The sequence below is a fragment of the Trachemys scripta genome, chromosome 7, assembly GCF_013100865.1.
Source record: "Trachemys scripta elegans isolate TJP31775 chromosome 7, CAS_Tse_1.0, whole genome shotgun sequence".
NCBI classification, from domain to species: Eukaryota; Metazoa; Chordata; order Testudines; family Emydidae; genus Trachemys; species Trachemys scripta.
The window spans coordinates 40,377,281-40,401,534 of record NC_048304.1 but is presented as its reverse complement, the minus strand read 5'-3'; the positions used below and the strand labels follow the sequence as shown (position 1 = coordinate 40,401,534).

At 42.3% G+C, this 24,254-nt stretch overlaps 1 protein-coding gene across 8 annotated transcripts in view; it reads left to right on the top strand.

The window, feature by feature from the left end:
• ATP2B2 (ATPase plasma membrane Ca2+ transporting 2) overlaps nt 1–24,254 on the top strand; it is a 541,726-nt gene that overhangs the window by 486,076 nt on the left and 31,396 nt on the right. For all 8 annotated transcript variants that reach the window (XM_034775811.1, XM_034775816.1, XM_034775812.1 and 5 more), the window contains 4 exons: nt 4,518–4,624; nt 5,480–5,671; nt 16,225–16,438; nt 20,075–20,286. In XM_034775811.1, the coding sequence (XP_034631702.1) occupies nt 4,518–4,624; nt 5,480–5,671; nt 16,225–16,438; nt 20,075–20,286 (725 nt within the window). The remainder of the gene's footprint in view (nt 1–4,517; nt 4,625–5,479; nt 5,672–16,224; nt 16,439–20,074; nt 20,287–24,254) is intronic.

Here is a 24,254-nt window from a genome sequence, read left to right as displayed (position 1 = left end):
GGGGGGGTTCAGGGCAGAGGGCTGGGGTGTGTGGGGGATGCAGGGCAGAAGGCTGGGGTGCTTGGCTTGTGGGGGTGCTCCCAGCTCCCTGCCCTGAGTAGCTCAGGGCAGGGGGCTGGAAGGGATATGCCCTGTTCCACCCCCTTCCCCCAGGCTCCATCCCTACCTCTCTCTGCATTCTCTACGGAGCTGTGTGCACGCTACCACTCTTCCCCCTCCCCCTCGCTAGGGCCATCAGCTGACTGGCACAGGGACGGAGAGGAGGAGGGCAGGAAAGCACCATGCTCGGGGAAGAAGCAGGGGAGAGGGGAAGCTTGGCTGCTGCAGAACCAAGCTTCTGCCTCCTGCCCCTGCAGGGGAGAGCAGTGGGTGGTGGGGCTGGGGGCCGGGACCGCGGCAGGGAGCTGCGTGCCACTCAAAATCGGCTCACGTGCCGTGTTTGGCACTTGTGCCGTAGGTTGCCGACCCCTGGTTTAGATATTGGGCCATGCCTAAATTATCCTTAACCTCCACTCCATCCTCAGTGTTTAGCAGTCCCACTTCTTCTTTCTTTGTTTTCTTCTTATTTATATGGCTATAGAACCTTTTACTATTGGTTTTAATTCCCTATGCAAGGTCCAACTCTACATGGCTTTTGGCCTTTCTCACTTTTCCCCTACATGTTCTGACCTCAATAAGGTAGCTTTTCTTGCTAATCACTCCCATCTTCCACTCCTTGTAGGCTTTCTGCTTTTTCTTAATCACCTCTCTGAGATGCTTGCTCATCCAGCTTGGTCTACAACTCCCGCCTATGAATTTTCTCCCCTTTCTTGGGATGCAGGCTTATGATAGTTTCTGCAGCTTTGACTTGAAGTAATTCCAAGCCTCCTCCACCTTTAGATCCACAAGTTCTTCAGTCCAATCCACTTCTCTAACTAATTTCCTTAATTGTTTTAAGTTAGCCCTTTTGAAATCAAAAATCCTAGTCACAGATCTATTTTTGTTTATCCTTCCATTTAGTTTGAAGTGAATTAACTCATGATTGCTTGAACCAAGGTTGTCCCCTACAATCATTTCTTCTATGAGGTCTTCACTACTCACCAAAACCAAATCTGAAATGGCATCTCCTCTTCTCGGTTCAGCAACTACTTGGTGAAGGAATCCATCAGCTATCACATCCAGGAAAATCTGAGCCCTATTATTATTATTAGTATATATCCTCCAGTCTATAGCTGAGAAGTTAGTCTCCCATGATCACACAATTCTCATTAGTATTTACTTCATTAAAAACATTAAAGAGCTCTCTATCCATATCCAAATCAGATCCTGGTGGTCTATAGCACACCCCAACCACTATCCCAGGGGAAGCTCTAAGATTTCTTCCCCAATGTGATTTTTGCCCAGACAGACTCAGTCTTATCCATTCCATCCCTTCTGGTTTCTTTACAGTCCACCTCATCATTGATATACAATGCTACTCCACCACCTCTGCCTTTATTTCTGTCTTTCCTAAACAGCACATACCCTTCAGTACCTGTACTCCAGTCATGACTACTATTCCACCTTGTTTCTGTTATCCTTATAATATCTGGTTTTACTTCCTGCACCAATAACTCTAGCTTCTCAATTTTGTTACCGAGGCTCGCATTGGTGTACAAACATCTTAATTTTTGCTGTTTGGTTTCGCTCACATTCTTTACCCGATTAGGCACTGACATTTTACCACCAGTATCACATATTAGACTGGTATCTACACTACCCTTCCTCCTTATGTGCATTCTCCTACCCACAGCTGTATCCTTTCTTATCTCGTTTTCTTCCCTCATAATGTTAAAATCTGGCGTGGAGATTACCTGGACATGTCCCCCAAATTCCTAGTTTAAAGCTCTCTTAATCAGTTGTGCCAGCCTCTATCCTAAAAGTCTATTTCCCTCCCTACTCAGGTGAAGTCCATCCCGAGAGAACAGTCCTCTGTCCATGAATGCCTCCCAGTGGCCATACATCCCAAAGCCCTCCTTATAGCACCACTGCCTGAGCCATTTGTTGATCATCATAATCTTGTCACACCTTTGTTGCCCTGCTCTAGAAATGGGCAGAATCCCACTGAAGATCACCTGAGCCTTGATTTCCTTAAGCGTCTTTCCCAGCCTGGCATAGTCTCCCTTGATACGTTCCAGCGAGAATCTAGCCGTATCATTTGTTCCCACATGAAGGACAATCAGTGGATTCTTTCCCGCTCCTGTTAGGATCCTCTTTAGCCTCAGGTCCACATTCCATATTTTAGCACCCGGCAGACAGCACATCCTTCTGTTCTCTGGATCAGCTCTGGTTACAGGCCTGTCTATTCGTTTTATTAAGGAGTCCCCAATCATGTAGACCTGCCTTTACCTGGTGATGGTGCGATTCTCTGGTCTATCCCCTGTTCCCTCTGGCTGCAAGTCCTTTCAATTCCTATTCACCCCTGCAATCCTCTGCAACCCATCCTGTATCCTCCTGGGGCTCATATTTGGTGTTCTCTCCATTGACTCTTCCCCTTTTCCTATAGAACTAGCTGCTCTTCTCTTCTTCCTTGCCCTCCCACCTTCAGTGACTGCCTGCTGTGCCCCGTCTTCATTTTCCAACTCCGCAAACCTGTTCCTTAGCTCTATTTCTCCTTCACTAGCCGGTCTTTTCCTCTGCCTTGTTCTCTTAGTCACATGCTTCCACTGTCCACTTTCCTCACCCAGCAGTCTCCCCTCAGAGTTCTTTGGTCCTGCTTCCATCTGCAAGTCTGAGCTTTTCCCTTCAGCCTCTTCATGTCTTTGCTCCATCATCTTTTCGAACCCCCTTCTAAACTCAACCAGAGTTTTCACCTGCATCTCCAATTCTCGGATCTTTTCTTCCGTCAGCTCTATCAGCCGGCACTTCATGCAGACAAAACTCTTTTCAGGTACCCCCTCCAGGATCATGTACATGCCGCAGCTTGCACACCCAGTCATCTTCATTGTGTCTTCCACTGCTTGGGTCACTACCACTGCTGCCTCTGTATCTGTCATAGCCTTCCCACCTAAGTCCTGTTAGTCTGGGAAACACAAACCAAACCACCACCATCCACAGCAAAAGAAACCCCCAACGAGCACCACAACACTGCCAGAACACCACACACTCCCTTCACTAGCCTGTGTTTTCCTCTGCCTGGTTCTCCTAGTCTTCCCCCCCCCAAACTCCCCTCCAACAGAACTCCCACTCAGACTCCCCTGTTTACAGCTCTGTTTGCTGGCTCTGGTGCCGCTGCAGCTGTCTGTGATTAATAGCAATAATAAGCCTTATTTGTGAATTAGTATCACCTTTAATATTAAAGATATAGCATATTGTTCTGTATTACAGAAAGATCTTGATGTTCAAAATAACAAAATTTGAAAAGTTTGCTTTATATACAATAAACATAGCATACACACATGTGGTTCAGTTAACTGGTAATTATTAGATCCTATAATCTAAGAGATTTAACTCTGTGACTTTGCTTAAATAGCAATACAGGCCTTAATTATAGCATTTTTTTCAGCATGTGTATCAAAGGCAATAAACAAAACTAATCATATACTCCAAATTAAATTTGGAAATGAAACTTAGTGTAATGATGATCTTATGACTAAAGTATAGTGTTTCTTGTGTGACCTCCGGCAAGTAATTTAATATAACTCCCTCAGTCTCCCCATCTGTAGAGTGTGGAAAATACTTTCCTATTTCATCAGGGTGAGATGAGACTGAATTCATTCATGTTCTAAAACATTTTAAGGTCCTTGGAAGGAAGTAACTAGAGAAATACGAACCATTATTATTACTTGTACTTCTAGTATACTAAAATATATTACTTCAGAATTTTTTTATTTAGTTGATATTGCTTTATTCGTCACTTTGGTACTTGGCAAAGCTGAATATGTCTCAGGAAAATCCTAATATAGCTCCAGAAAATAGCAGTCATCACTGCTGTTTTTCATAGATTCTAGGACTGGAAGGGACCTTGAGAGGTCATCGAGTCCAGTCCCCTGCCCCCATGGCCTTCAGGTATGTAGGCTAAACTTCCCTGGAGACATCCCAAAAAAACAGATGTGCTAATGAAGGCTTGGATTTAGGAAAGCACGTATGTCTGTCTTAAGTTGTTGCTTAAGTTTGTCCTCGTTCAGCCAGGCACTTAAACACATACTCAAGTCCCATTACAGTTAATGGGGCCTCAGTGGATTGGAGCCTCAATGGATTCTATTGGGAAACCAGATTTCAAATAATAGAAAGCTTCATCTTTCACAAGGAAGCACATAATGGGCTGATCCTGTTCCTATTGAAACTTATGAGAGTTTGCCAATGACTTTATTGGGTGCCGGATCAGTCCCCGTAATGATGGCAGTAATCACTTACACGGCTTACTACGTTGTTTTCCCTGTGAACTAAAACTGTATTCTCCGTGGGGGCCTATGACATGTCAGCCAGACATTTTGCTTCAGAATGGAGCCTCTTATTCTGAAGGTGAATATTCTATGTATTGTCGATATATTTTGCAGGTATTATTGACAGCACGCAGGTGGAGCAGAGGCAGGTTGTTGCAGTAACTGGTGATGGAACCAATGATGGACCGGCACTTAAAAAAGCCGATGTTGGCTTTGCAATGGTATGACCCTGAACATAGACAATTGTCACTTTATTTGCATCATAGATTTGCTTAAAGGGAGTTTTCCAGTTTATATAACACATGAAGTGAAATGGTCCAGTGATGGTTCATTTAGTGAAGCGAGAAGCATGTGGAAAAGTTTCCGTTTTCTGGAAATGGCTGTAATCAGTACGTCAGCAGTTTTAATGCAGTTTCAGAATCCACTATTACACATTGTGATAAACAGAGGAGTTTTACTTGGCTGATTTTTGGAAGAATCTTCTCAAAATAAATATTGAAAATATGCAGAATGTGGATGCCAGCAGAGGAAAGTGCATTCAATGTTCTGCCTGATAGCAAGGTGGAGCAGGAAGAACACTCCAATTTAATGGGACATTATTTTGACTTGGTAAAAATCCACCCCCAAATACGATTTACTAGTCCCAAACATTTTGTGGCACTACTGCAACAGCATCTGAAAACAAGAAATTGAGGGCATAATAGATGCTGAATTCAATTTGAGCTGTGCAATTCCAGTTTGTACTGGCAATTCTATATATGCATATTTAAAAAAAAAACCATCAGAACTCCAGTGACACATGGATGTTCGCGTCCTTATTCAGCATCAGTTGCTATCATAAAATACTCAAATAGCTGATCACAAGGTGTTCCCTTGCTCTCTATTGGCATACACCTCCAAACCTATTATCCAACATGTCCAAGACACAGCATGTACTCACCAAATATTATTATTGCATTCTGTGGTCAAAGCATAAATGTGCAGTGGGAAGGGATGTCCAAAGATCTATTTTTTAACTACTGCTTTTTCTTTCCCTTAACTAATTTTTATCATAATTTTCTGCACATTTTTTCCAGGGTATTGCAGGTACTGATGTTGCAAAGGAAGCCTCAGATATTATCTTGACGGATGATAATTTCAGTAGCATTGTGAAGGCTGTAATGTGGGGCCGTAACGTCTATGATAGCATCTCCAAGTTCCTACAGTTCCAACTTACTGTTAACGTTGTGGCTGTGATTGTGGCTTTCACTGGGGCATGTATTACACAGGTAAGCTGAGTTGCAGAGATGACATGAAGCAGGGATACTGGACTGCTTGATAATCCAAAGAGCTAAATACTCAATTTCAACAGATGCTTTCAACTGGTCACCATTGTATTCTTAATTCCTACATTATTGTTAGCATGCATTTTTTTCTGGGTAATAAGTTTGGGAATCATTAGTTACATGTCAGAGTTACATCTGGAATCATGCATTTTATCAGTCATACAGATATTCCCAGAAGTATTACTTTTGATTGGACTGCAATTGCTGGTACATTCAAGATGGCAGCACTGTCATTTAGAAGTAATCCAGACAGGGAAACTTTCAACTAAAAATAAAGGAAACATTTTGGTGCTTTGTATTTTCTGATTCAAATAACTAAAAACAAAAAAAAAAATCAGACACAGAAATGTCTTTCTGACTAATTTTTTCCCCAGAATAATCCGTTCTAATTGCTAATATCACTATCCTCATTTACATCTTATTTTAGCAACCTTGTTGAACCTTATCCGTTGGGAGAAATGGAGCAAAAATCAACAGCTTTGTGCTATTCAGCAATAGGGTGACCAGACAGCAAGTGTGAAAAATCGGGATGGGGGTGAGGGTTAAGAGGTGACTATATAAGACAAAACCCCAAATATTGGGACTGTCCTTATGACATCGGGACATCTGGTCACCCTATTCAGCAAAGTACTTGTCACTTGCTCAGATACCCTGCCTAACTTTTCTACTCACCCTTTAAAAGGACCAAGACATCTGATGTGTTTTAAATGTTTGTTTTCTGTGCCTCTCCTCCTCCTCCTTCTCCTCACAACAAAGAGCTACATATTCATAGGTGTGTTAATGTCTGTGTTTGGAAGATCTCTAAGCATAAATCAGGTTTCAAAGCCTGGGCTCCAGCCCAACTGGGAACGAGTCAGTTGACCATGCTGCGGGTTCTGGTTTTTTTGCCACGTAGATGTACCCTAAGATGCAGCCCTAGCCACAACTAACATGCAAGGCTACGTATTGTGACAGACCCAGAGCAGTGGGGTATAGGAGTCTGGTAGAGGACAAATATACTGGTCACTGGATGAGTATTTTTCTGTTCCCTGAGTGACCAGAGAAGAGGCTGCACTAGCGTAATCAGGAACCTGCTAGAACCAGTTATGGCAGGCAGGCTAATTAGGACACCTGGAGCCAATTAAGAAGAAGCTGCTAGAATCAATTAAGGCAGGCTAATCAGGGCACCTGGGTTTTAAAAGGAGCTCACTTCAGTTTGTGGAGAGTGTGTGAGGAGCCGGGAGCAAGAGGCGCAAGGAGCTGAGAGTGAGAGGGTGTGCTGCTGGAGGACTGAGGAGCACAAGCGTTATCAGACACCAGGAGGAAGGTCCTGTGGCGAGAATAAGGAAGGTGTTTGGAGGAGGCCATGGGGAAGTAACCCAGGGAGTTGTAGCTGTCATGCAGCTGTTACAGGAGGCACTCTAGACAGCTGCAGTCCACAGGGCCCTGGGCTGGAACCCGGAGTAGAGGGCGGGCCCAGGTTCCCCCCCAAACCTCCCATTTGACCTGGACTGTGGGCCCTTCCAGAGGGGAAGGTCTCTGGGCTGTTCCCCAACACACATGGTGAATCTCTGAGGCAAGAAAATCCGCCAATAAGCGCAGGACCCACCAAGATAGAGGAGGAACTGTGTCACAGTATGTACCTATCTCACCAAACACACACAAAAAAGCCAAACTAAAGTGAATGCTGCTTCACTTCAACATCACCACTTTTTCATAAGCATACCTCCTTTTGATTGTCTCATTTTGTTCAGCAAGGGGCAGGGGAGTGTGTATAACTAGTGGAGCATGCGGGTTTTCTTCCTCCAATATTAAAAAGCAAAGGACATTGCTGCAGCCTTTACACCACATCCCTAAAATAACAATGCTCAAGAGCGGCATATACTGGAGAGGGGTCCTGTTACAAACACCTAAGCTTGATAGAAGAAATGCACACCTGTGAGAACGTCACAGCTCCCCTTACTGTCCATTACACAAATGTACGTGTCTGTCACTACAGGTAAATTCCATCTCTGACACACACACCTATGAGCAAAGCAATGAATAAGTCATTCAGGAGTACGCTTACATTGCAGTCATGGAATCGTTATGTGAAACTTGAGACCTGGTCTCTCCATTAAGCTGAGAGGTTAAGCTCCTTTCAACTTATTCTTCTGAATTCTCGGGTCTCAGTTGTACTTGGCAAGGTGTGGAAAGGTCTCAAGTCGTCCCCACTGGCCCTGGTGAGCACCTTCACAGGGACTGGACACAACTGTGTTCATTTGGCTCCTCTGGGCACAAGGACAGTGTGATCATAGGGCCATTCACCAGAGGAAGCAGGAATGACTTTAAAGAAGCCAGTGGAAATTACCTTAGGTGAAATGCCTGTTGTATCCTGTCAAAGGGAAGCAAAGTAGCAACAGTCTCCTTGCTCTCCTGCTAAATGCTCGTGTACCGCCGTATTAATCCCTACTTTGGGTATGCCTTATAGGCACAATTGAGCCTATGGACAGGTAGGATGAAGGGAAATATTGTGGATGGGGAGGAGGCAGAGATTAGGTGACAGCCTTTTCCCTTCAGGAATATTTCAAAGCATATTGAGAGATTATTTAGCATTAAGGGATAATGGCTGGTACCTAAAGAGAAGAGGAAAATACAAACATTATAGAAAACAAATGATTATAGCATCATGTTGCTGATGCTGTGGTTGAAGTTGAGGTGGCCATTTCCTTTTAAATCCCTGTTTTCAGTCATTCGGTCATTACTTCCCCTCCTTCCCCAAAACAGTTCTTGTAGGATTAAATTTCTCATGCTTGGTCTCCAGCAATTTTCAATTACTTTGTGAGCTTGAAAGAAAATGTAACCCACTTCTTAAATAATGTTGTTCCTTTTTGTGCTCGGATGCCTCAAACATAATTGTGTGGGTAGTTAATTTGTCGTGTTTGAAAATAGATTTTTTTTCAAATAAACAAATGACTAATGTTTGAAAATTGTGCACAGAGCATGCTCTGTGATTGTTTTTTCCCCCCTACCAGTCCAAGAACTCTGTTCGACTTCCATTGAAGACATTTGGAGAGTTTTCCTTGGCTTCCAACAGGAATTGAACCAGGCCCTAAAAATACATAATGAAGAACAGTTTTGCCCAAGTGATCTGTCACTAAAATCTTCCCTGCTCCTTCATACTCATTTCCCACAGTTATATACTTTTGAATTTGCAACCATTCTGTTAAAAATAAACTCATCTCCCAAGGTTAATACATTTTTATCAAAATAAATCTATATGAAATTGTTTAGTTCTACAATAAAATAGCAAACCCCAAGAGAGAGAAATTAAAAACATAGATTAGAAATTGTTGCAAATATACTGCAGTTGATTTGAGATGTGGCCATGTTTACACTTAACTTCCTGATTCCTGACAATCTGAAGCAGCTTTTATTTCCATCTCATGCAACAAGGAACTTGCCTGAAGCTACATTATTATGTTGACTTTCAGACTCAAAGTTTCTATTCTATGAAAGAGCATTATGTGTGTTTGCCTCTTATAACTGAAATATTACCAAAAATTGCATTAGGGAACATACTGTACCCTCTGGTTGTTATAAAAATAGCTCTGATACAAAAGGTAGGACCGTATTGAAAAATCTTAAGTACAGTAGCCAGGTTGCACATTTATAGATACAACTAAAACTTTACACTAGTCTTAAAATATTAATTTGACTGAAATATCTAAATTCTTATTAACAAATAAAGATAACTAAAAACCATTGTTTTCAAAACACAAGCGTAGCTTTCAGTGACCCTGACAAGGGCTTGCCTATACAGCAAACATTTGCTACACATTTTACTCTGTTTTACACAGATATTTTGTCCCTGCTGTACATACAGAATATAATTGTATTCTTAGGTTAACATTTGGGTTTATGGTAATAAGTTACTTTCCATAATATTTCATCAGATCTAGAATGAGAAAACTGATAATTAGACACTGGTGTCTCTTTTGCACTATTTTTCTCTCTCATAAAATTCCCTGCAATTCAGCACTTCGACACAAGATTACAAATGTCGATGTCTGAGTATGAAAGATTTTGGTTTTGATTTAACTCAGGGCTTTTGGCATTTCTGTTTAAAGAAGGCATAGACAAGATGAATCCCCATATTAATTAATTTTCTATCATTCAGCATGTAGCCTGCAGCCATATGGCTTAGGGCTTATTAGATCCAATAAATGACCCATAAGCATTGATCCGGCAATTGCATCTGCACTGCACAGGAGTAGACTCTTATCCCCATGGAGTCCCAGTGAAGTCAATGGGGCTACAAATTGATACAAAGATCCAACTGCAGGATAGTAGCCATGGACAGCAATTACATGAGACCTTATAGGAGCATTGAGGTGCTGCAGGAGATGATGCATAATAGATAGCATTCTTCTCTTGAATACGAAACAAATGCCTTGCTAAGTCAGAAAAGAAAACTCTAGTGCCAAGAGTCTTTCAGATGATGTAAAATGGAGGTCCAGACCACTTGCCATCATTACAAGCATTCCCCCCTCTTTTCAATCAAGCTACCAAAATAATCTCTTCATTGGCTCAGCCACACCCCTCCTGGGGGCTGGATTTATTAACGTAACAAAATATTTCCCAATTTTAAGTTCTCAAATCTCCAGCAGGTCTGTACTCCTCATCTTTTCCCACTGGGGAGGGTTCTGCCTGGGGCGTTTTCCCTGAAGACTCACTCCCAGCAGCCATTCCCTGCCTTGGCCTCTGCTGAAGTCTCTCATTCTAACTTCACTCTGATTTTCTCCTTCCCTTGCTCCCCTCTCTGCAGCTTCCTGTTGCTCTTTATGGAGGAATCAGATTCTCTGTATCTCACTAGTTCTGGTAATTAAACCTTAAACCCCAAACCCCATCGCAAGAGTGGCAGGCAAGACTAATTGGATGGGGATAGCTGTCTTGAGGTCTCTGGTCCATATAGGGCATGCCACTCTATTACACCTCCCTTTTCAAGTTTGTTTATTCCTTGCCTCATTCACTGTGCACTGTCCAGCCTACGCTTTAAGTGTGGTTGGCATCTGGATGCACCGTGGCTAATTTACTACACACCATCCTTTCTGCGCATCCAGATCTACTTTGTTAAACCGATGTAAATTAAGACTAAAGCTACTGATTTCAGTAAATTAATGAGGTCCAGACTCATAGGTCCTCATCTCATTCTCCAGACACCAGGTGTAGAGGCCTTGGCTCATTCAGTGTACAGCTTTCTCAGTGAGCAAGAGATTCTTGTGAAACCCTGCCTGAAACACTATGAACTGTTGTGCACTGAACGAGACAGGCAGAGCCAGCTCCAAGTTTTTTGCCACCCCAAGCAAAAAAAGTCCCACGCCCCCCGGCCCCGCCCCTTCCCTGCCCCATTCCAACCCCTTCCCCAAACCCCTGGCCCTGCCTCCTCCCCTGGGCGTGCCGCATTTGCCCTCCTACCCCTCCCTCCCGTCCCAGGCAAGCGATGGCGGGCTCGGGGGAGCAGGCGGCAATGGAGCAGAGGTGAGCTGGGGGGGGGTTCCTCTGCCCCCCCCCCGGTTACTTCATGTGGCCTTTCCCACACCCCCCACCACCGCAGCTCACCTCCTCTCCGCTGCCACTGCTCCGCTTCTCCCTCCCAGGCTTGCCGCAAAACAGCTGATTCGCGCGGCAAGCCTGGGAGGGAGGGAGGGGGCAGAAGTGGAGTGGCGTTGTGCTCGGGGGAGCAGGTGGCAGTGGAGTGGAGGTGAGCTGGGGGGAGAGAGAGCGGTTCCTCTGCCCCCCCCAAGGGTTATTTCCTGTGGCCCTCCCCGCGCACCCCACCACCGTAGCTCGCCTCCACTCAGGGCCAGCTCCCGGCTTTTTGTACCCCAAGGTGCGGGGGGGGGGAAAGGAGCTGGAGTGCCGCCCCTTGTTAAGTGCCACCCCAAGCACATGCTTGGAGTGCTGGTGCCTAGACCCGGCCCTGGAGACAGGACTCCATACTCTCATTTATCCCATGGAATTCCATACATCCCTTCCAAGACCCAAAATTTCATGCAACTTATTTACCTAGGCAAATACAGTGGCAAGAAAACACTGGGACATTGTTTTTTTTAATTGTTAAAAAAATCTGTTCATGCACAAAATAATCTTTAAATACACCTCAGGCAAATCAAAACAGAATTTTACTGGAGCAACATAAGGCAAATGTCCAAGCTAAGGTGCATCTCTGTGCCAAATTCTAGTTCTACCTCAAATAGTTGAGGCTTTGTGGTTGTTTGTAAAAGGTTACATTTTTTAAAAAAATATATTTTTTTAATATATTTTGAACAGTTAATACTCAAAAATTAATGAGTTTTACTTGGATTTTAAAACAGAATTCATATTTTGGCAGAGACTTACCCTTGAAAGTCTTAGCTGAAAAGGCTAAACATTTGGCAAAAATTAAAAGTACTTGAAAAAGCACTTTAGAAATGATGCACTATCTTAAGTACAGCTGTCACTATACACTTCAACTCCTGAATAATGAGGATGAAAGTTACTTCAGAAATTTATAAGGTATTACTTTGCATGTTACTTAGGCTAGGTCTACACTACAGCGGGGAGTCGACCTAAGATACGCAACTTCAGCTACGTGAATAGCATAGCTGAAGTTGCGTATTTTAGGTTGACTTACCTGGCTGTGAGGATGGCGGCAAGTCGACCGCTGCCACGCCGCCGTCAACTCCACTGCCACCTCTTGCCGCGGTGGATTTCCGGAGTCGACGGCAGAGCGATCAGGGATCGATTTTATCGCGTCTTCACTAGATGCGATAATTCGATCCCCAATAGACCGATTGCTACCCGCCGATACGGCGGGTAGTGAAGACGTGCCCTTAGTGTTGATACACTCTAGCATTCTAAACAGCAGCATTTGACAAATCCTAACCATTTAGGAGTCTTCTGTGCTTTTGGTTAATAATACTGCACAGTAAATAGAATTAGACTGTACTGATCACCTGAAGGTTGGAAGTAAATATCAAGAAGTATGCAAGTAGAATTTAACGGACTGGGCAGCTTCTGTTAAACTTATATCTAATAGGACTAGCAGCAAAAATGTTTGTACCTAGAAAATGTTTCAAAAGTTTTGCAGAAAAGCCTCTTTAATGGGACAGTGGCTAATGTAGGCAAGTGTTTGTGTGTGCTGAGCGACAAATGGGAATTAAAAGGTAAGGATAAAAACACCTTTCTGTCCCCTTACAGCTTGTCATCTTAACTCAAAAATAACAAGCTCTAAAATTTGTGAGGCTGTATGTGTCACAATAGATTTGTGGTTTATTGCCAGCCTCTTGTGATTTGTACTTTAAGTGTTTTCCAAGATAAAGTGTAAAATCATTTGATATGAGGGACTTTTACCTTTAGGCAAATAGTAACCTTTTCCAAGGTCAAATGGAATCTTTAAATACAAATAATCTTTAAATACACCTCAGGCAAATCAAAACAGAATTTTTCCAAGGTCAAATGGAAAAGAACTTGACAAGTAAGTGGTGATCTCAGGTGGATCGCAATGTGAACATCTTTCCTCCCAACAATCATTGGAGGCTACATGATGATGTATTATTTTGAACTTCACCTACGAGATCAAAGGATTCTTTGGCCATTTAGTCAGTGGCCAGAGACTGCCAAAAGAACATTAAGCTTGAATGCCACTTACCTGTTCTAGTGCTGCATAGAGTCAGAACAAGACTAAAAACTATAATGGAAGACTAAACTCCATGTCTGATAGACATTTTCTTTAGTTTCCACTAACTAATCAGAAACCAGGTAGAGTTGCAGTGGAAATTTCATGACACTGGCTGCTCAAACTAACATGTGTTAACGTTTGGACTTGTGCTTAGAACGAGGTTTTACACTTGATTGAGCTGTGCAGCACTGCAGATAATTGGTAATTATTAGAGGCACTTTAGGAACTCAGGGTGATTGGCACAGTGAACTGGTGAGAACGTGTTGCTGCCCAAGCTGATGACATCTGATTACACTTGTGTGAAGATGGGTCAAAGAGAGGAACTGCCTATAATATTATAGGAATATCTGAGGCCTTGGCTATTGCCCACATGACTGTTTATTATGAATAATGTACAGATGTAATTTTCGTTGATGTGGGGATGAACACTTGAGGCAGCAATCCAGCTTCTAAAGTTATCTCCAAACAGAAAATGCTTGTGCAGTGCTCTTGTTAACCATACAAAATGTGAAAATAGGATGAGACAAATTCTTCAGTAAAAACCTGATTATGTTTCCCCCTTTTTATATATATTAGGTACCTCAGCACTAGGAGTCTGTTAGCCATGATGGTGAAACCTTAGCATAAGGTCACCACTGCTTTGGGCCATTCCACATCGGTAAAACCACAAAATCTGGGACCTAGTTAATCCTACTTATCCTTTGTTTAACTCTCCCCCCCCTCCCATCCCTACAAATACAGGCACTTCCTATTGCTGGAGCTGCATATCAGCTGGCTAAACTGATTTCTCCTCCTGATACGCCCAGTTTATGCTGCCCATGGCCAGGAAGTCAAGAATCTTGACTAATCTTGGCTAATCTTTCTCTGCTCCCTAGCATGCCCAACTTGTGCCAAAGCAGTAGATTGCCTCCCCCACGCCTCGAGTAGGCCAAACCTCAACATTGTTTTTTAAATACAGTCTGCAACAAAAGAATTTTTTAAATGCACGTTTATTTATTTGCAGGAAAATGAATGTATTGTGTCCCCAGTGAGATCAAGACTGTAATTTCAAGCAAACACAGAGACCAAAACATTTACAGTTTGTCTCCAAGTGCTGTCCTTAACAGCAATTGCTCCTTGGTATTGAAACTTATATAAAAGCTTGAGAAGGCTTCATTAAAAAAACATTTACATCTCTCAAGAAAAGTGCAGGCTTCAAACAAGTGTTTTTAATGGTATTTATTTTGGTCTGTAAATTATTCTGACACTCCTTTGCCTCACCTATGCACTATGGTAAAAATATATGGAGCATAACAACAATACTGTGATCTTCAAACTTTCACACTGTAAGTCAATGGTTCTCAAATTTTTGTATTGGTGACTTCTTTCACACAGCAAGCCTCTGAGTGCGACCCCCCTTATAAATTAAAAACACATTTTAAAATATTTAACACCATTATAAATGCTGGAGGTGAAGTGGGTTTTGGGGATGGAGGCTGACAACTCTCGACCCCCGCATGTAATAATCATCCAACCCCCTGTGGGGTCCCGGCCCCCAGTTTGAGAACCCCTGCGTATCCCTGTTATATGATAAAATGTTGGAGTGTTATCTCATATTATTTTTGAGAATTCTCTTACCCATCCCTGATATGAATAAAGTACCCCTCTCTCTCTGAGTCTGAAAATAGATTTCACTAATGCTATCTATTTCAGATTCACACTAAAGGCACAGGAACTAGAATTATTCATGTGTGTTCCAAGAAAAAAAAATCTACCTCTTTCTTCCTTGCTATGGCTCTTAGAAGCAAACACAATTACGTGTCATTACAATTGGTCCAGTGAGGTACAGTTACTGAGAACGGATCATTAGCCAAACTGCAATTTAATATATATTTCTTTTTGTCATTTACTTTTCACCTGAGAGCTGTATTAGGTTTTTTGTTGGTTGGTTGGTTTGTTTGTAATGTGATCTAAAGCCCTATATGGTGTGACCTTAGGCTGTCTCCATCTTGGATTAAATGAGCAAATAGCTCCTTCTAGTGGTTGCTAATCTAGTTTGGAAAATAAATACCTGATCCTACCAAAATCTATTAACACTTTGGTAATAATGCTGATGTTTGGGTGTCCTGTGAATATTTTTTTGATGAAGAGCATGAACATTCTGCTTCATAGTTCCTAATGACTCTTCCTGTGATTTAGTAGATGAATCAGTCTTCTCTCTCCCTACTTGCTTTTAATAGGATGTTGAGTACATTCAGTTCACATCTGAGCTGTATAACGTAGTTTATTTCTGTGTTTAAAAATAAAATAAACTATAAAATTTGAATTTATCAAAATCTCACATTGAATTGTTCCAAGATTTTGATCAATTTCAGGCAACACAATGTGTGTAGTACAGCAAATTGTAGACATAACTTAGATATAAATTCACATTAAACTTGATATTTTAAATTGTTTTAATATAGGTTTTTTTCTGTCCCCACCCTGGAAAACATATTTTTTGATAGTCTTTAATATTTAGTCACCCAAACCTGACTTCTAAACAATTTAAAAACAATCCTTGGGGTAAAGTGCTATGGTACATTGTATAATCAAATTATTCAGATGGGATTAATGTGATGCTAAATAAGGTGTCTGGATGCAAATGCTGCTGGCTGAAATGATTGGCGATAAATCTGATTGTTCGTCTTTGCAAAAGCTCCATACCCTTTCTGATATTACTGCCTCGCAATAGCACAATAAGACATTGAGTGTGAAGGGAAGAAATGGTGGAGACAATGATCATTTTAGCAAACCAAAACAAAGAAACACATTATATTTTATTTTGTCTCCTAAGGACTCTCCACTGAAAGCTGTGCAGATGCTGTGGGTCAATCTAATTATGGACACCTTTGCTTCTCTTGCTCTGGCCACTGAACCCCCTACAGAGTCTCTACTGCTAAGGAGACCATATGGCAGAAACAAGCCTCTTATATCACGTACCATGATGAAGAATATTCTGGGCCATGCTGTCTACCAGCTAACTCTCATTTTTACGCTTCTCTTCGTTGGTAAGATAAACAAAACATATTTTTGTTCACTTTAGGTCTCAGCTGTAGCTTGCTGTACTGATTATTCCAAAGCACCAAACATTTGCATTAAGCTTTAGTCAGGGCTCACCCGAGACATGCCCAAGGTGTTGAGCCATGCAGTGGGACCAAAAGAGATAAGGGGAGATGGAACAGCCCCAACTGGAGGGTGATGGGATGTAAGGGGTCATTCTGGAACTTGTCATATCTTCTTGGTAAAAATGTGGGATTTGCTTAATCTAGCTTTTTGGAATATTAAGAAAAGTGTAGGTTCAAGGCATTGGGAAAGGTTTAGGTCAGTATGGGTGTTAACCAAACTGGTCAGTCTGTTTCTAAGCTCAAATTTCAAGCCTTGTCCTCTTCACTAGGAAACTTAATATTTTATTTCTGTTGAATCTGAAATGTACAGATTCAAGTTATGCTGGTACAAAAAGCCACTTCAATTTGGGAACTGACAATATTGTTCAGTGTTCTTCCATGATAAATGCTATCATCCGGATAATCTAGACAAACAAGCGAGTAATTAGAATCTATTTAGACCAGACAATAGACTCCATTCTGGGATTTAACACCTGTGACTGTTGGAAGGAAAAAAATTGGCTAATTTATTATTTCAGCCCTCTACCCGTGGTCTTACACTAATTCAGGTTTTACTGATGGTGAATGCTTTTCTTCTAGAATGGGGTCTTTGGGGACATGAGATATAGGGGAGAAAAGGACTGTTTTTCATTGCAAGGAATAACCCAGGAAGATTAATAGTCACTCTTCGTCTATGTCACTTAGTGGATTTGTTCAAGAGGCTGATGATAATAATTAACACTTGGGGCTCATGTACTGTGTTCATGACAATATGTCATAAGAATGGCCATACTGGGTCAGACCAGTGGTCCGTCTAGCCCAGTATTCCGACAGTGGCCAATGCCAGATGCTTCAAAGGGGAAGAACAGAACAGAGCAATTGAGTGATCCATCTCCTGTTGTCCACTCCCAGCATCTGTCAGTTAGAGACTTATGGACACCCAGAGCACGGGGTTGTATCTCTGACTTTCCTGGCTAATAGCCATTGAGGGACCTATCTTCCATGAACTTGTCTAATTTTTAACTGATGTTAAATTGGCATTTGTTGATGGCCTGAAATCTATGTCTTTGTAATACATAATTTGTAATTACAGACTATGTAATACACTCCCTAATAAGTTGTTATGAATGTACATTCATGTATGTACAAGCCTTAGGAGGGCCAGGCTCCTCCCTGCAGCTATGAGCCTATTTTGGGTGCTAGGGGGGCTGACAAGCCTGTTAAAGCAAAGAAGCAGCCTATAATGAGCCTGATAAGTTTCTGAGGTTGGGGTGGGAAGGGGAGATGTCCCCCAACTAGTACCTAATATTTGCAGGAGGATTCTGATGGCCCCTAGAAAGCCTAATAAGCGTGTCAGCCTATGACTATCTAAACTATGCACATGAGCCTTCATAATAGGTGCATCTGAAAGTCAAACATCCTGTACGCTTTATGGGAGTTATAGGTGGCCCTCCAGTGAGCCTCCCAAGGCTGAGAGAAGGACCCTTCTTGAAGGCCTGCAGGAGAGAAGAACCTTTGCCCCGCACACATAGTGAGCCACAGGAGGCTCTCCAGTCCCCTTCACATTTCTGAGGAGGTGTACAGCCCACCCCATTTCCTGAGAGCCTTAGGAAATGTAGCAGTAGGCTCCCTTGGGAGCTTCAGGAGGTTCAGCTGTATCCTACATGGTAAAAAGAAAATGTGCTTCTTTCCTTTCCAATAAGCTTCCTAGCAATCAGATTAGCAATTTGGTAAAGATAAGGTAAAGAGCTAGATACTTTTTTTTAGTGAAATCTTAGGAATCATTTGATATGCTGTACTAAGTTTCCCACGGCCAGTAATCCACAGTTCCAGATTCATAAGCTAACTGTTTAAACTGGACTCTGATCAATGATCTTCTGTACAAGAGTTTAGCAAATCAAATTCCTTCTCTCTCTCCTCCTCCTTTCCCTTTGCTGCTATAAGTTGGCAATAAATATGTTACACGTGTGTTTGAACACTGATTGCCTCTATTTTTAGAGTGTCATAAATCTAGAAGCCATTGTCCTGTTCAGTTAAACTGCTGCACAAAAAAATTGTATCTTGGTCCCAGGCCTGACCTACCAAATTTTAAAGCTGGTATGTTTCTAGTGGCCTTGGGAGAAGAGTGGGCAATGGAAACTTAGATGCAACCTTATCTACTTCTATTCCACGGAAGCAGCAGGTCCTGTTTTTGGAATGAAGTAATGCAGTGAAATTGAATTTTTGAAGATTTAATTATGGATAATCATGTCAAAGAAAAAATTCAATCAGATTTAAGCATAAATCCTTTTGCCTTTCATAATGGTCTTCATTACTTGGTTTGAAGTCTTTGGTAATGATTATACATATCCATGTAATCTGTGTTTAAAAGTCTCAGCTCTATCTTCAGCATCACACCCGTAGTAAAGTTATAATGCTACATTTATGTTATCACAACTTTTTTAAGTCAAAAGACTATAGGCCAAAGTCTTCCTTTGGATGCATGCGCACAGTTCCCATTGATTTTCACTGGAGCTGCTCAAACATCAAAGGCAAAGTTCAGTTCTCTGATGACTCTACTGATAGAATATGACCTTACTGCAGTTCTCTTAGATCTATAACTGTTTGTGAGGTGGAAGCCTCTCATTCAAACAGTAACACCACTGGGAGCCCGGAACAATATTGTCCAAGTGAATGATGTTTGGTATAAACAAATGTTTGTTAAAGTTTGCTGCAGAGCAAAATTCCCCCTTTACATTTATTTTATCTCTATTCTTTACTCATACAGATTAATGTTCTGCCCTTATTCTAAGGGTCTCTTTTTATATATAGGTATACATGTGTTAAGAATTGTGACATGTATACATATAGTGAATAAGTAAAGTGGCCCTGTGTGTAGATGTATTTCCAAGTGTTATGTAACCTCTACAATTACTGTTCATACTGTACAAAATGTTGCTTTTTTAATATTGACAATCAATTTTCAGTTATCTAAATAATAGTATGATCTCCTGTTAGGTGCTTACAAAGTAGATTAACAGACAAATGGACAAAAACAAATCATTTTAAAATTGGGTGGTGGTAGCTGCTGTTCTTTTTAGTTAATATCCTTGATTACTTGTCAAGAATAATGCATATTAGGAAGTAATATGCAGAGACTGTTGAAGGATGGTTGCTGCTAATTGTTTTAGAAATGGCAAATGCAGTGTCAACAAGTCTCCTGCTCTGAGTAAATGAGATGAAAGAAATGACTCTTTAGAGTCGTTCCTACCTGGTGGGAGAAAAAACCCTACCAAAAATCATTTGAGCTGGTACATTGAGTCACTGGATAATAGTCAACCTTATGAAGCTTCACAGTGGGAATTCTGTATTTCTTTGCTCACTGAGTTGGGAACTATGCCTGCAGTGTAGTAATTGTGGAGGCAATGCTGCTAAAAAATAAAAACAAAACAACACAAGACCGAGGAGGCAGCCCATGAGCGGGAATGGCAATATAACACAAAGTCTAGGCTGAATTTTTGATAGCAGAAACAAACTTTTTTTATTCTTTTTTGCATTAAGGTGAAAAAATGTTTAAGATTGACAGTGGTCGGAATGCACCACTCCACTCTCCTCCTTCTGAGCACTACACCATTATCTTCAATACCTTTGTCATGATGCAGCTATTCAATGAAATCAACGCACGCAAAATCCACGGCGAGAGGAATGTTTTTGATGGCATTTTTAGAAACCCTATATTTTGCACTATTGTACTGGGTACATTTGCTGTACAGGTAATCATTCATGCAAGAAATAGCAACTATTCATCAGAAATGTACAATTTTTCTGTCTTTGTTCTTTGGAAAATCAAATGCTTTTGTGGCCATGGTTGTCTCCTATCAATCCAAATGCTCATTCATCCTGTATCAGACCTATTCTGCTTTAATCAAAATAACTGCTTCTATCAGTAATGATAATTTAGAACACTTAATATTTACAAACCTAGTAAAAGCATGCTAAAGAGAGTATAGTATGTTACTTTTTCACAAGAGACTTATGGTTAAGATTTATAAGAAGTATGGTTAATTACAATGAGTAACTGATTTGTTGAAACAAGAAGTCTCATTATTTTCCATGGAAATTATTAATAGCATTATCATTAACCAATGGTAGCAAATAACTTTTTACACTTATTTACTACTATTGTTCATAGTAGGGATGAACAAGTTGGTTTGTTGTTAATGGGTGCAAGCATTGACCCATTTCCTTCATGTCAGCTGGGATCCAGAGGTCCATCAGATATCCCTAGAGCAGGGGTCGGCAGCCAACAGCACGCGTGCCAAACATGGCACGCGAGCTGATTTTAAGTGCCATGCAGCTCCCTGCCGCGGTCCTGGCCCCCAGCCCCACTCGCCCCCCCCCTCCCCCGCCGACCACTCTTCCCTGCGGGGCCAGGAGGCAGAAGCTTGGTTCTGCAGCAGCCAAGCTTCCCCCCTTCCCTGTTCCTTCCCCCAGTGTAGTGCTTTCCTGCCCCTCCTCCTCTCCGTCCCTGTGCCAATCAGCTGATGGCCCTAGCGAGGGGGACGGGGAAGAGCGGCAGCGTACACACAGCTCCGTAGAGGACGCAAAGAGAGGTAGGGATGGAGCCTGGGGGAAGGGGGTGGAACAGGGCATATCCCTTCCAGCCCCCTGCCCTGAGCCGCTCAGGGCAGGGGGCTGGGAGCACCCCCACGAGCCGAGCACCCCAGCCTTCTGCTCTGTACCCCCCACACACCCCAGCCCTCTGCCCTGAATCCCCACCCCAACCCAACACACACCCATCCCTCTGCCCTGCACCCCCACACACGCCAGCCCTCTGCCCTGAACCCCCCACACACTTAGCCTTCTGCCCTGCACCCCCCATTCCCTCCGCCTTCTGCCCTGAACCCCCCACACCCCAACACACATCCAACCTTCTGCCGTGCACGCCCCACAGTCGCCAGGCCTCTGCCCTGATCTCTGAAACCCCCCCCCACACACACACACCTCATCCCTGACCCCTGAAACACCCCACCACAGGCCCTGATCAGCCCTCTGCCAGCCTAGGTGAACAGACACCCAGGCCGGCAGCGAGCTGAGCAGGCTGGTGGCTTAAGATCAGCATTTTAATTTAATTTTAAATGAAGCTTCTTAAACATTTTGAAAACCTTGTTTACTTTACATACAATAGTTTAGTTATATAATATAGACTTATAGAAAGAGACCTTCTAAAAACATTAAAATGTATTACCGGCACGCAAAACCTTAAATTAGAGTGAATAAATGAAGACTCGGCACACCACTTCTGAAAGGTCGCCGACCCCTGCCCTAGACTATTCTTCACTAATAGCCAAATCTATTTCATGCTGGGCTATCAGTGCAGAAAACTTCGCTTTCCCCTGGTGTCATTCTTTTAGTCCCACATCAGCCATTCCGCTGTACAGACTTAGGCCAAACATCACCTGGTAAGCCCTTTGTGGGGAATGCTGCAGCTACACAAAGTCACTAAGGGCCTGCTATTTAAAGATATTTAGGCACCTAATCCCCCGTATTCCCGGAGATCTCCCTAACCCCTGGGCTGTGAAGTATTTTAGGTCTCTCTCAATCTCTCCTGTTGAAGCATTTGCACTTTTATAAAAATAATTGAATATGCAATGGGCCAGAGAGCGATTCTATAGCCTGGAGATGTTTAGGACCCTCACCTGGCAGAGGGGAGACCTGGCTTCAAGTCCCTGCTCCACATCAGTTAGAGAAGGGAATTGAATCCAGATCTCCCACATCTTGGGTGAATGCTCTAAATGTGGAGTATTTTGCTCTTGAGCAAAAGAGGGCAGCAGCTCCACACCAGCTGTGTTTTGGGCAGGCCTCTGATTGGTCCCGGCAGGTGAGGTAGGTGGGAGAAAGCCTGGGTTGTGAATCCCACTGGGACATAGGCACATGTGAGGAGTTGTGCATAGGACTAGGCTTGCCCATCAGGAGACATGTAGGTATCACGGGGACTTCTCCAGGAAACACTGAGTTGCCTAGGAACTTTAGGCAGGGCTGAGCAGGAGTTTTGAAGATCTAAATTGTGGATGAAGGGGACTAAAGTGGCCGTTTAGGCACCTAAATCCCATTGTGCGTCTAGCCCTCAGTGTGTGTTATTGAAAATGAGACTTAGCCTCCTAAGTCACCTAGGCCTTGCAACACTGAGTTGAGCAACACTAAATACCATTACAAATCTGGGCCTACTTGGGTTTAATTCACAACCAAATCTAAAGTCCTTGCCATGGAAGGGGCTTGAAGATTTTTTTCCATTCCCAGGTGTTTCCATACCTGGCTTTTGGCTGAGAGGAGAGGGGAGTTGCTATTCATAGATCTGAATTCATGTGCTGGATTCTGTCTACTCCTCCCAATCCTCTCCATCCACTAACAAAAACTCTTCCAAAATAAATACAAACCTTAGTCTCTGTACACAACCAAGAGCCTATTTCTGCTCACTGTATTCACATGCAACTGCCAATGAGACCAGTGGGAGCTGTGTATTTGAGGAAAAATGAAGGATCATAGCATAGTCAGTCTGACTTCTGCTTGCTTTTCCGTGTCTCTCTTTCTGCCAGGTAGTCTTTCCTTAGGTAATATAAGGTTATTCTTTCAACCAATTTGTCCACTTTCGCAAGGGGAAGGGGGGGTGTCATATGAGCTTAATTTTTTTCGGGGCGGGGGTTATAATGTTGCATCATGAAGCCTACTAAAGCTGCTCTGAAATATTGTTCTTAATTGGGTGGCTGTTGCTAGCCCAGCTGTATTAGTTTCATTTTTTTTGCTATAATCTCCAGGAGCTCAGCCTGTCCTTGTGGATGGATGTGGTATGGGTATGACAGAGCCAATCCCTAGTCTGATTTATGTTTCATGGGTGGTTTAGTTTAAAAAAAAAAAAAAAGTGTAGCTCCTTGTGTATTTGCTATATTTGCTGGGTGCAGCAGAACTGCATATGGTATTTCAATTTTCTGTGCAATAGTCCTAAAAATATAACATAAGGGTGACTGGATTTTCAAAGTGAAAAGTGAGGAATCCAGCTACAGTGGGATAGAAGTCACAGGGAGTGGTGTGCTGGGAATCAGGATGATGGTGTGCTGGGAAACAGCTATTTTATACATAGGTCCAAGGGAGATGAGTTTTGACTCATTGTTTTTAGTGTGCTCCCCATGTCTGTCCCACCTATTGTCTCATTTTATACTTAAGAAAGTAAGTTCTCTGAGGTGTAGGGACAGTCTTTGTTTATAGATTTTTATGGTACCTAGCACTGACTATTATACACTGACTTAAAAACAAGCAAAGCTATTCATAAGGTTGCATATTAATGAAAAGTAAGATTTTTTTTTCTAAATCAGTCAGAATGAACCTGGTCAGCACTGTGCTGTGAGACATTTCCATCCCATTATATCAAATCCCATTTAGATAATGGTTCATTCTGTGTTATTCACATGGCACAATTGAGATCTTGTTATGGTGAGACATTTGCCACAAGATCAATCTCTCCTGCAAGTCAACATTTCTTTTTCATAAATGACCTCGTTTTACCTTTGAATATATATTATGCAAGAAACCTTAATCTAGTCCAGTGTTACCAATTTCTTCCATAGATTTCATTTCCATCAATCATTCACAGATTACTATTGAATGTGTTCATTTACAGCCGCCCTAGCCTCAGACCATATCAGTTATCACTAGGATGCTGTTAAAAAGACAGTCCGAGTGGAAA